General features: G+C 38.9%; 1 protein-coding gene across 1 annotated transcript in view; it reads left to right on the plus strand.

The window, feature by feature from the left end:
* exoc4 (exocyst complex component 4) overlaps nt 1-16,175 on the plus strand; it is a 145,163-nt gene that overhangs the window by 54,174 nt on the left and 74,814 nt on the right. The window contains exon 11 of the mRNA XM_005733441.1: nt 6,178-6,274. Coding sequence (XP_005733498.1) covers nt 6,178-6,274 — 97 coding nt within the window. The remainder of the gene's footprint in view (nt 1-6,177; nt 6,275-16,175) is intronic.

Below are 16,175 nucleotides of genomic sequence, written 5' to 3' on the forward strand. Positions count from 1 at the left end.
TTTTTGGTGCTGGAAGGATTAATCTGAGATTTTGGTCCATATTGAAATAATAGCATCACAGGGTATCAGCAGAACTGTCAGCTGCACATCCAAGATGCAAATCTGATTATTTTCTTCTCAGACAAATGGTGGTCTGGGAAAATCAGTATCTGAAATGCTCAGACCAGTTTGAAGTTCAGACCGATTCCTCGTTTGAACTTTAGGAGGACATCCACCTTTTGTAATTGGGAACATTATTGTGACAGAAGGCAATCGAAATATGTAATGTAAAATATGTTTACTTGAATTGTTGATAACTTTGCTGTTATTGTATTTTGCAAGTGTGGGTTATGTGTCTAAAAAATATGGAGCCAGTGTTTTAATTTGCAGATACAGATACCCACAAACAGAGTTTTAAGCACCTGAACTAACGACCTTGTTTGCCGCTGTCCCTTTTTTTCCGTGTAGGCACACAAATTTACACTTGTGGACATAAAACTGATTGAAACCACTTGTAAATTAGGGATTATTGCCGTTCCTTGGCCTGTCTGTCTTAGCTTTCCTCATCTCGCCCTCTCCTGAAAACTTGCGGATGCATACAGAAACGTGCTGGTCTCAGGGGACACAGAAGTGTGTTAAAGAAGGCATCACACGTTCATTCTTTCCCTGCCTAAATCTGGGCAAGGCTGGAATTCATCACAGGATCTAACCCGTTTCTCATCAAACCCAGGAAAGTGTAGCTAATGCAATTTCACTAAGTCACTGCCTGACTTGATTAGATGTGGGCTGGAGAGTGCATGGTAAGACACCACAGGGGTCTGGATTGTTGTCACTGTGCGAGTGTATTTGAGCATATTGTGTCTATGTAATTTCAGCTGAGCCATTTGTTAGAGGCTATGTGACACTACACGCCTTACAATTGTGTTTGTGTGTTTAAAACATTTGCGCCATATGTATATGCATAACAGTATATTAGTATTTGTCTGTTTGTACTGTCTATAATTTATGGGTTTCCTTTTTGATAGCTTTGTGTCATGTCTGCTTAGGTGTTTGTGTTGCAGACGGAGCAGTGACCCTCTAGGGGGATTTCAGGCAGATTTGGCCACATTAGAATGTGTCACTTCTTCCTTTCCAGTTTTCACTTGCCATCCGACTGAGCACCGTGCCTCCTCCACACGCACTCCTCTCACTAATCTCGGATCAGACCGCACACCGAGGGACACAAATGCTCATAGATATGCGTGCATATACAATCACACAGGGCTTGACAAACAATATAATATTTTTACACATTATATGGGGAGAGAGCTGGCACCAGTTCGGTGGCATCCTGACCTGAAACCGGAGCCACCCTGTCACGTCTAGACAACTCTGAAAAATCCCATGCATATTAATGCCCCCCTATTTAATATTCATCAGTGCTATGCCCTGTTGGCAGCTGGTCCCAGACCCCATGGATCAATGAGGTCTCTTCCTCGCTCCTTTGTCTGACACGGATGCAGATGTTTAGAGCATGAAATTAAATTGGTCACCGTCATTGGGAATACATACGTGGTAGTCTATTCGGTGTGTGTCTGAATTTGTGCGTCTGTGCGCTTGTTTGTGTGTAGCTGCCAGTTAGACAGGAGTCTGCAACATGTCGATGTTATTCATGGGAACTTAACTGTTTGCAAGTTGATGACGAAGAAACAAAAGTTTAGCCAGCTTTTTCCACATTGGTGATCAGTGAGTGAGAGAGAGGAGAGAAAGAAAGATAGAGAATATGATGGAGCAAGGAGGATGAGCAAGAGAGTGCGTTGGCGGCAGCTTTGTTTAGGAGCCTGTAATTGAGTCTTAATTGAATTGGCACCAAAGGACGGATGAATGGATAGAGAGATGGAGACAGACAGAGTTTGAGTGAATTGGACCTCATCTTTGTCTCCACTTAGCAACACGAATGTGGGCTTACCGTGCAGGCAAATTTCATGGCAACAGATCAGGATCAAAAACCCTTGAGTTAAAACTTTTGGATGGAATGAAAGCTTCTCTTGTCATTTTAATGAAACTGCAGAGAGTGTTGTCTCCCATACTTTTCAAATGAAACTTGTTCTATTAGAAATTTATAATAGAGGCCCGTACGGTTAACAATGGGTTGATATACATTTGAATGCAAGGCTAGGCAGGCTGCACAGGTAATGCGGAACAGGCTTTAACACTATGCGAAGGTGTCTTTGTGTTATAGCGCACAAGCTTTGTGAGGCCATATTCGACATGGAAATGAAACAGAAGAAAACAGCAAAGTGAAGCTTTGTGCTGAACTGAAAATCATTTCAGGACACACTCATGCACACACACACACACCTAATTCTAAATCCTATCAAAGTAGCTTGGATCACCATCTTGTTTGATTTCTGTCCAGTGTTCTAACTTTTCTTACTCTGTACACTTGACACCAAATCACACCTAATTTCATCTGACCAGAATATGACAGGTGCTGTAAGTGTTTCCCAAGTATTAGTTTACCCACACAGGTTATTAATCCATCACACCTTCATGGTTTGAATATAAAAAAGTTCTTTATTCTTCTTTTGTTGTTGTTGTTGTTGGGTTTTTGGTTTGGTTTTTTTAGCCATCGGAATTATTGTCTGAAGGCCAAGAAGGATGCCCAGATGGATTATCACGGCCTTACCGCATTGGTCCATTTCATTGACCTTTGTTATTATTATTTATTTATTTTATTTTATTTTAAGTTATTACAGATGGTATAGACATGACTGGAGGATAGGAAAGGGAGAGAGAAAGAAAGGGAGGAAAAGAAAAACAGAGAGGAAGGGGGACACTGAGAGAAGAAACAAAAAAAATAAATAAAAAAAATAAGAAATCCGCTGGATGACCTGTTGAGAGAGAACATAAAAAAGAAAACAAGCAAAAAGAGAGCAACACAATAAACACGACACCACAGCATAGATAACTGTAAGTAACAGTAAATATTAAATATTGAATGTTATTGTGTAGTACGGAAGACCAACACTGCACAATGTGCTTTGAGGCAGCAGCCAAGAAAGATATAGTTTATGTCTGTGAGCACCCGTGTGTACACCTGTGTGCACACCTGTATGTGTGAGCACGCTTGTATTCAAAAGGTTTCTCCATGTAATGATATGCTAGAGGGCTTGGGGAGCCTTAGCCCCGTCCCCCAGGGCATGAAGCAGGCATGGAGGAGATCCCGGCTCCAGACATCCAGAGGCTCCCAGAGCACGAGAGCCCAAAGAGGACCATGAGGGGCCACATAAGCAGGGGCCACGCAGCAGCCATGGCACAGAAACGCAGAAAAAATTATTTGTTCTATTGCCTACACGTATTTTCCCCATATACTGGATTAAAAAAAATCTCTGTAATATTACTTTATGAAGACAGGAATGCTGCTACCATGTTGCTGTCCTCCTCTGTTATAATTATCCAATCACAATTTAAATGCAAGCAGCATATCAGCCTATGCAAACATTTGTACCAACACGCGCACATACAATCCATTTGCACTGCAGTTTGCCATATTGACAACTAGTTGCAATTTCATCTATCAATTATATTGATTACTTCAGGATGAGTGGAGGTAATGAGCTTCAGTTCTGCTTCTCCCCTGTGATCTCCCCTTTCCCCCCCATCTGCTGGAGTCCCCTGTCCCCTCCACCAAGATTTTACATGGCAATGATTTTCTGATTAACCCTGTTAGCTGTGGGGCTCACCCACGCAGTGACACAGGGCATGAAGGGGTGTGAGCATGTGGGATGCATTTATATTTGTCTTGTCATGTTGATATATTGATGTGTGTATGGAGTGCCACATGAATGAGTCCTCACACGGGGAAATTAGCATGTTAGCTCGGATTTTTGAACTTCCAGTTCCCTCCTTGAAGTCAGTAAGTCAGTGGTACTTTTTGAGTAGGTTTTTTTTTCGGTTCTCAAGATATAGTTTTTGGTTAACATAGGTTTTAAACATTTTCTCTGTTTGCTCACATACTCACATTTTGCTAACATGTGGCTAACAGAGATATTCAGTGTCATTATTCCAAACACAAGGTTAGTGAAGGTGACTTTTTAATAATGCAACTAAATCATAAAATTAGTGCTTTACTTCATTTATGCTTCAAATGAGAGTAAGGAGACATTGGTTTGTGAAGATTCCTTCTCTTCCGTTTGAGAGCTGAGTGTTTAAACATCTGTCCTCTTTGTACTGCTGACTGTTTATTCTCATCTTAGTTGCTCATCGGTATTTCTTGGCCACTAATTTTCTGCTATTATATGACTATGTGTAAATCCGTTTACAGAAAGAACAAGAAGCACTTTGAGAGTGCACACCTCCACGAAGGCAGCTCACTCTCTAGGCATTAATTACTTATAAAGAAATAGTAATTTCTTTATATATATTTATTTTGTTTTCTTTGTTCTTTTTAAATGTACTTTAAGACGTTTGGAGTGCAGTAAAAATCAAATAAAGGTAACATATGTTTACTTTGATTACACAAACATTATGTAGGAGTAGGTAATGGATAATAGGTATTTTTAAATAACTGAACATGAATAACTTCAGCTTATTGTATAATATTATATTAAATATTTCAAACAAGGCAGCCCATTTGTTTTCTCTTGATTGTATTTTCTTTACAGGTGTGACTTATTTTTTTGGGTCATCTGTTAAGAAAGGCTGATGTGAAATATAAAAGTGAGATCAAAGATCAAATGTGACACAATATTTGCATGCTGATGCAATATTTAGAATACAGTGCCATGTCCTAAATATTGCTAATACAAATAAAGGCAATAGAATTGTAAGCACAGATTTATAGATATAAGACATTTTCTGAATGTTTGACCTTATTTAACCTTGGAGAAGAGGTCATAAAATAACATAAAATGTAGAATCCCCATATATCATCCCCTGTATGCCTATATGCTGTCAGTACAAATAAATTAGCAGTAAGAAACCGCTCTTTATAGCATTATTATCAGTTTGACTTTCAGATCAACCTATTGACTTTGAAGTAGAAGTCAAAGGTCAAAAGTGACAATATATTTTTAATTAATTCTGTATGTTGACAATACACACCACACTTGTAGGAATATAAGTTTTTTTTGACCAAGAGGTTTTTAGGTTGACCTTGAAGACCTTTGTCTACACCCTGACAAAGTTTTACTGGAATTCATTCGAAACTTTTTGTGCTCATGTTTACAGACAGAATGACGCACGCACACAAATACAACCAAAAACATGACCACCTTAGTGGAGGTAAATGGGTGATTAAGCATTTCTAAATGTAAAAAAACAAATAGAAAAAGGTGGAACAATGTACTAATTTCATTGAAATAACAGAGTTACAGTTCACTGTTAGTTTTAGAGCAGGAATTCCCGAGTTAGTAGACTATGGGCACTATTCTAACTGCAAATAGACTATCCCAGTGACTCTGTGGTCATCTCCTGGCACTCTTGTAGGTGTAGCAGTACAATACAATTTAATACAATACAATACAGCACAATATAAATATTGCAATATAAAGTAGAAGGTGTGGTGATGTGTGCCAGTCTTGGATCACAGCTGCATCACGGTGTCAGTCAAAGATAGTTATTTTGTCCATTTTTACCTTGTGCTAAAAGTGATCACATCAAACTGGAAAATTCAACAGCTTTTTCACCATGTAACATTTCAAGGGTAAAATATGAAGGTTTTCAGACAAAATTATAGAGAATGTCAGAAAAACTGAAACTTACAGACAAACATACGAGAGAAATCTGATGTGCAGTTAATCGAGTGATTTTTTTTTTTCTGTAGCATTCTGGTGTCTTTTGCACATGACTTCATAAAGGTGCACATATCAAATGTCCATTGTGGCAGTCTGTTTTAATGCAGAATGTCACATTTCAGAGTAATCACACTTGCAGTATATTCAAATATCTTTCCTACAATCTATTCTTGGAGAAAAATATAAGACAAAGTTTACTATAACATAATACCTCCTTTCTAATCCTGAAGCTCTCTCCTCTATAGTGCTAGGTAATGCTAAGTGAACTCCAGGAAAGCAAAATGGATTTGTGAGTTGCCTTGATGCAAAAATACTCTTTGAATTCTCTACCTCTTTTATGTGTGTGTATATGTAACACTGGCAACCACTACGCACATATGCCTGTTTTGTTATTTCTATAACTGTGTTTCTTGTATTGTAGGTGGCGCTGATGACAACCTGATTGAAGGAGGAGAAATGAAGTTTGTGTGTAAGCCAGGTGCGAGGAACATCACTGTAATCTTCCAGCCTCTTCTCAGGTAAAGCAGGTTTTTATGTACTATTATATATTATATACTATACTATATATTGAACAACCACCTAAAAATACACGTGAATGTGGTTTCAGCATGTGTTTTTGGTTCATCTGGAATGCACTGACTCAGAAATGCAAAACAGCAGGGTGTATAGTGCACATGATCTGCTCTGAGACTTTAAAGAGTAAAAATAGGTTTTGATGACACACACCAGGTTACGGTGTATGGGTAACGATTCTTTGGTGTACTGATGTTACAGTGTCTGTACTGCAGTGGCACTAATTCGCTTATGGCATGGCAAAATTTTTATTATTAATATTAAAGTACATTCCTAGTATGGCTAAAAGCAACACAGTGCTGCTTGTGGCAGACATCCTCATACACTAAAATTGTGACTTCCAGCACTATATAACTTAATTGGATCAGAATAAAATAAAGGTAACCAACACCAAATCTGCTGTCTTTACTGGAATATTTTGGGCAAGATTCCATTAACTTTACAACATGTATGTGTTTAAAAGCCCTCTTGTGTCATACTGGTCTGTCAGAAACTGATAGCCTGGGTACTCAAGACATATGAACCCTTGGATATGACTCAATACCAGTAAAATGTAAAGCTAATTATATTATACAGCCTCTTAGTGACTATCTATTGATTTCAACCTTGTTAATGTTTAGTGGGATATCGTAAATCAAAAATGATGTAATATTTTGTACCTTCAGTTTGTTGATACCATCCAGGAATTGGGATTGTCTGCCACCCTGGCTTTTATTTGCCATTAAATTTGACTATTCTGAGGGGCTGTGTTTTTGGTAATGTTTCATATGTCTGGTAGTTTCCTATACTGTGCTGTGGTCCCATTGGAGTAGAGTAAATCTAATAGTGAAACAGTTTAATTGAATTGGCCTCCATGCAGTGACACATAACCTTCTAGGATCCATTAAACAGAGATGTTTCCTGTTCTTACATTTCGGTAAGTTTCATGTACATCTCTAAAGCGTCACACATTTCTGACACATGTTAAGAAGTGGATACAAAAAAGCAAACTTTTTTTTCCTGAATCTATTAAAAAAGCCCAAGATGTTTATGTCTATATTTTAGTCAAATATGCTGGAAGCCAAATGACTATATACTATTCCTATTCCTGCTCTATACTATAACCACAAAATGTGGTACTAATTAACAGTTTCAGTCACATTACATGAGCCCATTAAGGTAGTCAAGCTAGATTGCAGTTCATTCATTGTTATCATACTTCTTGCTTGACTGATTGATGCTATTGAAAGTAGCTCCTTTCACTGGAGAGAGCAAAAAGATGTGGCAGTGCGTGCGTGTTTGTATGTATGCCTTAATGCTTTTCTTTCCAGGTTGTTTCCTGTATGTTTTTGTCCCTTTACTGTTGTTTTGGCCTTGAAATTTTCTCTCTCTGTCCCTTACTTCCACACTTATCTTTCTCTGACACGTACACACACCCACACCGACTTTCAGTCCCTGTTCACTTTAGGTCTGGCCAAGCTTTTGTCTGAACAAATGACCAAAAATAAAACGGTGACTAGCTCTCTGCCTACCTCTCCCATGTTGTCTGTAATGGTTCATATCAATCAAACCAAACTGCCTTGAACACAGGGCTCTCTCTTCTCTCCCTCCCTCCCCTCAACCTGGCCTCTCTAGACTTCTAGTGCCAATGGAGCGCTTTTGCTTGCAGATGGTTTTCTAATGGCAAAGCTCTGGCACTCCGCTGATGGATCACTACACCTCCTGCAGCCAGCCATGCAACTCGTGGCAGCTTTAATGGTAAAAGCAGTTGGGGGTTTGGAGCACAGGAAATCAGTGGCAGTGCGTGGGAGATGAGACATCAGGGTCTTAATGTTTGATTGCAAATGGTTTTTCTGTGTTGGGATATATTTTGTTTTCACCCCTTAAATCAAGTTAAGCACTCTACTTTATAATGTTTCTGTGTGTTTGTTTTTCAAATCTTAAATCTTAGTTTCCAAGAACCATCAAATTTGCAAATTTTACAGTTTGAAAGTTTTCATAAGACGAGTTTTGTAATTAGAAATTAAGATGAGTAAACTAAGAGTTGACATGGCCTGTTTAAGGCAAGTTTGGTATATATTAGTTTGTTGTTGTTTTTTTTAAAGCAAAATAACACAATACTTGTCTGGGTTGACTTCTCATCCAGGTGTGCATGTGGTTGGTGAGAAATATACTATCCATACTATGTCCATAATCCCATTTAGGTATTTAATGGGAAGTTCTCTGTGAAAATGGTGTTTCAGCACCATTCCCATCCTATCAAGTTGTTTTAAAAGCCAAGTGAGAGCTTTGTCTGTGATAGATGTATGTCAAGTGCAGTTCATGACCGGATTCCACTTAGTGTTGCATTTTGCAGAGTTAGTTTTAGTCTCAATATCTAGTAACAGCCTGAGCAAAACTAAGCAAGATTGCATATCTAAATTTTAGAAGGTCTAAGAGTCCCATAGCTACCACAACTTAATTCTGGCTCATGCCAAAGAAAGGGTAGAATTTAAACAGAAGGGAATTTGCGTGGACTTTTCTAATTTACCTAGTGCTAATATTTGCACTGTGTCTAAAATAATATTGCCCCAAAGTGTACAGTATGCCTTTCTAAAGCTTTTTAATATAAATATACAGAATGTGAGGTTCTTCTTCTCTTATTGTGACAAAGATTCAATTAATATTATTTCCATAGATGGATAGATAAAATCTCAGGTCGGTAGTACCTCATGTGTAGATATAGTTTTATGCTTGGGTCTGTCTGAGTGCTTTGCATTTATTCAGTTTTTCGCTACCAGCAAGTAGGTATACTTGCTGAACTGTTTTTTTTTGGGCACACCCGTTCAACTGCTAATTAAAACAAATATCTAAAAAAACAAATATATGGCAACGACATGTATTTGCATATGTAGGCATGTTCAAGATGACCCATTGAAGTTCAAACTGAGCATCAGAATGGGTAGGATGTTTGATTTACTTAAATATGGTGTCGTTGTTGGCGCCAGGCTAGCTGATCTGGGTATTTTTTTTATACTGTTGACCTACTGTGATTTTGACCCCTTAAGGGTCAAAAATAAAAGAGTGAAAATATTCTGTTCTCTGGGAAAAATGCCTTGTTAATGCCAGAGGTGAGAGGACAATGGCCACACTGCTTGACGATGATAGGAAGGTAACAACAACTCAAATAACCACTTATTACAACCTAGGTATTGAAGGGACGTATGTTAGAGCAGGAAGAAGACCACACAAGGTGCCACTCCTGTTAGCTGAGAACAGGAAACTGAGATTACAGTTCACATGGGCTCGCCAAAATTTGACCATAAAAGACTGGAACCATTTCTGCTGCCACTTATAATGGTAGAGAGAGAATTTGTTGGAAACAACTTGAAAGCATGGATCCACCTTGTTTGTATCAACAGTTCAGGCTCCTGCTGGTGTAATGATGTGGGGGATATGTTTTTTTGCTCACTCTGGTCCCCTTAGTACCAACTCAGCATTGTTTAAGCGCACCAGTCTACCTGAATATTGTCCTCCACAGTGTAGCCATCTTCTGATAGCTGCTTCCAGCTGGATAACTCACCACATCACAAAACTCAGCTCATCCCTAACTGGTTTCTTGAAGATGACAATGAGTTGACTGTACTTAGATGGCCTCCACAATCAGCATATCTTAGTATATTAAAGAACCTTTGAGATGTGGTGAAATGTTAATAGCTCTGTGTTGCTGTCCTGTCTATATGAACCAAAATAAATATTTTCAGTTCTTTGTTGAATCTATGCCACAAAGAATGCAGGTCTGACTGTAATAAGGGGGTCCAACTCAATACTAACAAGGTATACCAAACAAGGTGACCAGTAAGTGTAGATTTTTTTGAATAAAATATTTTTTGTTTTGACAAGGCAAAAGACTGACAAAGCAGTGTATGCCCGTTTTGTGTGGTTTAGTATTTGAATGCATTTTTTGCTAAAGAGGTCTGTTTGACCTTAAGTCTGTCAAAACATCACTCCTCTTTTGAATATTCCTCTGTCTGTTGTACAGTTCAACAGGACAAGGGCTTATAGTCAGTGAATGAATAAGATTGGTTCTGCCCTTGGAACTCTGGCAATGTACCCCGATGTCAGAGCGGAGAGTGCAAGTCATTAAAGATGCACACACAAATATGGGGCATAAGGGAGTGTTTGTACATGTAGCAGCCAATTTAGTTTGACTTCTGGGGTCTCTTGCTGACATTTGGGTGATATTTACACCCCTTGGTCCGGACTAGGCTGGCATTTTGAAAAGCCTCAGCAACCCCTTAATCTCTCCCTGTTAAACATGCACACGATGACCACGCTTTTACAAGCCTCGACATGGTGTGCTATGTTTCAGTCTGCATGACTACCTGTAATTTGTTCAATATGTACAAGGTTGTTTAAACAAGTTTTCACTGAGAGGTGACTATTTGACTTGAGCATTCATGTTATTTCTGGAGCATCTACCTGATACTGTATTCTACACATTTTGTTATGAAATAACTGTTAAAACTTGTGCCTGAAAAACCAGATAAAGGCAGAGACTTTCATGATTTGTCATGTAATCCATTTGTACTGACCCATCGCCTTAAGCAGGCTATGGTTACGTGAAGATAAATGGTCCATTTGGAGAGCAAAAGAGGAAAAGCATTTGCCCAAACACATTGTCAGATGACAATTTTTATTAGCGTTTTAAATGTTTTCATACAGTGACTAGCTTTCAGGCTACTGGAAGCACTGAAAAAGTGGCTGGGGTCTCTAGTGGCTTAATGATCAGACAATTGCTGATGGGTTCTGAAATCAGTTGATCAAAGTTAAATCGAGAAACATTTCCACAAAGCCCTCTGGACAGTTTAACAATTCCTTCATGTTTGTGGTAGAAAACTTTTTCATAATTTACATGATGATAACTAAAAGCATGAAAAGCAGACAGAACTGAAGAAACAATAACATCAGCTTGATTGCTGAAGGGCTTAATGTAATGGACGTATGCATTGCTAATTTCCTTTATAAGTGAGTTTTTCATTAAATCTTGCTGCTTTGTCATTACTAGCTCAAGCTCGAAATAGATTTTTAGCCGGGGCTATAGAATTACCTTTGGGGGTTTCAACTGAACGATTAAGTTATCTTCCAAAATGGTTTGTCTCATTAAGGATTTGACTTACAGCCTCTTTGTGTTTGACTGCATGGGCCTTTACTTGGTGTGCTATTTGCTATTTTGTGGTTCCAGAACCAAAACATAAAGAAACCTAAAATCATCCTCCCCGCTCTTCTAATAATGTCATACTGGTAGGCGTACAAGATTGACCACTGCTGTTGAACACAGAGTTCACTGTGTGAGCACACTACATCAGCTCATTAAAAGTACTTTTAATTGTTGATGTCTGTTCAGAGTTCTACTGTAAGTGTCCTCAGTTGGGTGAGAAAGTGCGAGCTAGAGAAAAGAGTCAAAAGGTTGGAGATTGACAGAGAGTGCTTGGGGGGAGCAGAAAGGAAAGGACAATGGAAGAAGCGGTGAAAGGAATGTAGAGCGGATAGAGAGTGAGATGACAGGAAAAGGACAGAAGGGCCTCGCCTCCCACCGCTGTAGCCTGTGGTGAAAACGACACACACCATGATTCTGCACTAATTTCAGTCTCTCATTAACTACCCTCCTGAGCAGCACACATGGACCAAGACAAATAGAAAGAGCAAGATTTAGAGGTGAAATGGAGTATGTCTGAAGAAGTTTTGGGGGCTTTCTCAAGTGACTTAGGTGAGATAGGCACTGTTGGATTTTCAAACATTAAGTTCAAGAAAAATATTTTTTTAAGAGTTCGATTTTCTGCATTCTTACTGACAATCTGAAAGAAAGCAGCTCAAAATTAGAATTTGCGGTGGCTTGTTTTTTAATTATCTGAAGAAAATGTAATATTATTTCAATATTATTAATACCACTAATAGAACCCAACAGATATTGGACTTTTGGGATAGCGATATCTAGTGGTTTAAAAATCTGAAATGATTACTGATTTATTGTTTTTATTTCAGACAGATAAACAAAACGTATTTCCCTAACATTTGTTATATGTGGTTATTTAAGAGTCCTCATTAAGTCTTTTTTTAAAGACTTAAAGACTTAATTTACAAGAAGACTTGGCTTAATTGTTTACACACTTATTGACTATGCTTGGATCAACTTGTTGCTCTGTTTGTGGCAGGGAGGTTGCAGAGTCCCCCCTGGAGGTCAGCGCTCATAAGATGGTTGAAGGGTGTTTCTCCCATTTCATCTTTACTTTTTATATTTTCACATATTGGCCAATAATACTGTCAAATGGCTAATATTAACTGATATATTGTTCGGGTTGTAACAACTGAAGAAAGCATGAGTAGCACACACCAGTCTTAAAACATCATCATAATTCTATAATTTGTTTCTATTTTTATTTTGTTTATTGGACAATTAATCCTCTACAGCATGGCCCAGTGGATAGTTTATTATCCTTTAGTGTTTAAAGAAGACTCTACGGTCATAAGCCAAATTAAATACCAAGGCTTCAAGATGATATCATTGGTGAAGCCACAAAAGTAGAAGGTTGTTATGAATGTTTAGTCATCTCTATTTCAAGCTTGATTATTGCTTATCCTGTCAGTATAGTGCTACAGTAGGCACTCTTCAAACTCACAACCATTACTGTGGCATTTATAATCTAGGCAGTTTTTAATGATGTTGATCGAATAAGCATTTTAATAGGAACCATAAAAGAGAGCATTCCCACTAAAGACAATGAAACAGTGCATTGAACAGCTTTATAAAAACATATTTGAGCAGCAGGAGTTGTTTGATCAAAAAGTCATTGTTGAGATAATTTTGCGATTGTTTGTTGCTGCCCTTGCGTGACCTATTTCAAACATGCCAATTCCCGCTGCAGCAGACCTGAAAATGGCAAAAATAATTTGCAGTTTGACCCTAACCTTCGTTTAGTTGAACAGTGGCTTCATAATTACTGGTGAAGAATACATTTTCCTTCAACAGTGCTGTCTGTAGTCAACCTCAAAGGGGTGTCTGTACATAGGCTATTAAAATGCAGCATGAATGTCTTGTCTTAAGTCTAACTCACACATACGCATGCTGCTCTGCTTTACCAGCTCTTGCTCTCTTTTCTAATCTTTTCTCACTCGTTCAGGATTTTCTTCAGTAAATAGCTCCCTCTCGCTTTCTAACCCACACCCATTAAAAACTGAGAGCATAGCTGGGAATCAGGGGGAGTGAGGATTTTATACTGGAAAGGTCAGAGACAGATGGAGATAAAGAAAGCAGAGGAAAGAAACTAGCAACAGAGAGAAACAAGCAGATGTGAGGCAAAAAGAGAAAAATGGAAAGAAACAGTGGTGAGAATAAAACGATTTAGGACAGAAGAAGAATAAATGAGATGCAGAGTAATTGAAAAGGCTCTCAGACTGCATGTATGCTGGGTGCCATGTTAGCTTGCTTTGAATTCAAGCTGTGTATGTGCACGTACCCACTAGTCATGCTTCGGCAATATGCGATACATGGGGAGAAAATCAAAAGAGAAGATGGCACGAAACAAGGGTATTGACAGGCAGGGTATTATGAGAGCATATCTCAAAATTGAAACAGTGTTTAAGAAGGAGATTTGGTTACATTTGCTTGATGCTTGAATTCATTAAAAGTCAACGCAGCTGATGTTTACCAAGCTTGTGGTAACTCTGTCTTAGTATGGTTTGTGGGGTGTGTGTTTGCATGTTGTCAAAATACACCTTTTTCACTCTGTCAGCCTTATGAAGTCATATCTGGATGTCACAAAAGCACCGACCACTGTTATCCATGTTGCTTTCAGGAGTGCCCAATCTAAGAAAATATCCATTGTTATCTCTGAAAGGCTAGGTTGGTCATCTGCTGGTTTTCCTGCAAAAGGTCTATGTTAATATGTTAACCAAGTGGGCCACAATGCATCTGAGTGTACAAAACAGAAGCACTTGTTCATGTGTTGTCATCATCACAGCGGAAAAGAATAAGCCACATACCTTGCCTTCAAAACATAAACAAATACAGTCAGTGATGTGAAAAAGTGTTTGCCCCATTTCTGATTTCCTATTTTTGTATGTTTGTTACACTTAAATATTTCAGGTCATCATAGAAATTTAAGTATTAGACAAAGATAACACAAGAAAACACAAATGCAGTTTCTAAATGCATCTCATTTGGATTCAGGTCAGGACTTTGTCTGGGCCAGTCCAAAGTCTTCAATTTGTTTTTCTTAAGCTATTTAGAGGTGGACTTGCTCGGGTGTTTTGGATCATTGTTCTACTGCAGAACCCAAATGTGTTTCAGCTTGAGGTCACAAACAGATGGACGGACATTTTCCTTCAGGATGTTTTGGTAGACAGCAGAATTCATGGTTCCATTTACCACAGCAGGTCTTCCAGGTCCTGAGGGAGCAAAACAGCCCCAGACCATCACACTACCACAACCATATTTTACTGTTGTTATGATGTTTCTTTTCTGAAATGTTTTGTTACTTTTATGCCAGATGTAACGGGCCTCAAACCTTCCAAAAAGCTGAAATTTTGTCTTGTCAGCCCAGAAAGTATTTTCCCAAGAGTCTTGAGGATCATCAAGACGTTGTCTGGCAAAACTGAGATGAGCCTTTATGTTCTTTTTGGTCAGTGCTTTTTGTCTCGGACCTCTGCCATGCAGCCGTTTTTGCCCAGTCTCTTTCTTATGGTGGAGTCATGAACACTGACCTTACCTGAAGCAAGTGAGGCTTGCAGTTCTTCAGATGTTGTTTTGGGGTCTTTTGGGATCTCCTGGATGTGATGTCGACTCCTGGGAAGCTTCACCACTGTTCCAAGTTTTCTGCATTTGTGTATAAAGGCTCTCACCGTGGTTCACTGGGGTGCCAAAGCCTTAGATATGGCTTTGTAACCCTTTCTAGACAGATAGTTGTCAGTGACTTGGTTCCTCAGGTGTTTCTTTAGATCATGGCATTTGTTTCTTTGTGCAATTTTAGTTTTTTTTTTTTTTTTTAGTCTGTTTCACCTTGTCAGACAGGTTATACTTAAATATTTCTTGATTCAGCAGGTTTGCCAGTAATCAGGCCTGGTTGTGTTTAGTGAAGCTGAACTCAGCTTTCTAAAAAATGTGGTTAATCACAGTTAATCCATCATTTATCAAGAGGGCCAGTTAGTTTTTCACACAGAACCAGGTAGATTTGGATAACTTTTCTCTCTTAATCAGTGAAATTTAAAAAAAAATGCATTTTGTATTTATTTGGTTTATCTTTGTCTAATATTAAAATATGTTTGATGATCTGAAACATCTATGTGTGACAAATATGCAAAACACTAAGAAATCAGGAAGGCGGCTTTTTCATGCCACTACATGTATTCGTTTATGGCTTTTTCTTTTTCACTGTGAAGGTGACACATGATCAAGCACTTCTATTGAGTACACTCAGATGCATTGTGATCCAATGTTTTCTTCTGCTTATCCAGTTCACGGAATGTGGGGGGGGGGGCTTAGACCCTGTCCCAGCTGTCATTGGGACAGCTGGGAGCACCAGTCAGTCGCCTAACACAGGCTAACACAGGGAGATAGACTTCCATTCAGGCTCACATTTACACCTATGTCCAATTTAGACTTACCAGTGAACCTAGCAAGCATGTCTTGGGACTGTGGGATTGAGCCAGAGCTCCTGGAGAGAACCCACATAGGCACAGGGAGAACTCTACACAGAAAGGGCCCATCCTAGTGGTGGATTTGAACAGAGAACCTTGCTGTGAGGCTCCAGTGCTGTGAGGCTCCAGTGCTGTGAGGCTCCAGTGCTGTGAGGCTCCAGTGCTGTGAGGCTCCAGTGCTGTGAGGCTCCA

This window comes from Pundamilia nyererei, unplaced genomic scaffold (assembly GCF_000239375.1).
Source record: "Pundamilia nyererei isolate P.nyererei 1_Seehausen unplaced genomic scaffold, PunNye1.0 scaffold00052, whole genome shotgun sequence".
NCBI classification, from domain to species: domain Eukaryota; kingdom Metazoa; phylum Chordata; class Actinopteri; order Cichliformes; family Cichlidae; genus Pundamilia; species Pundamilia nyererei.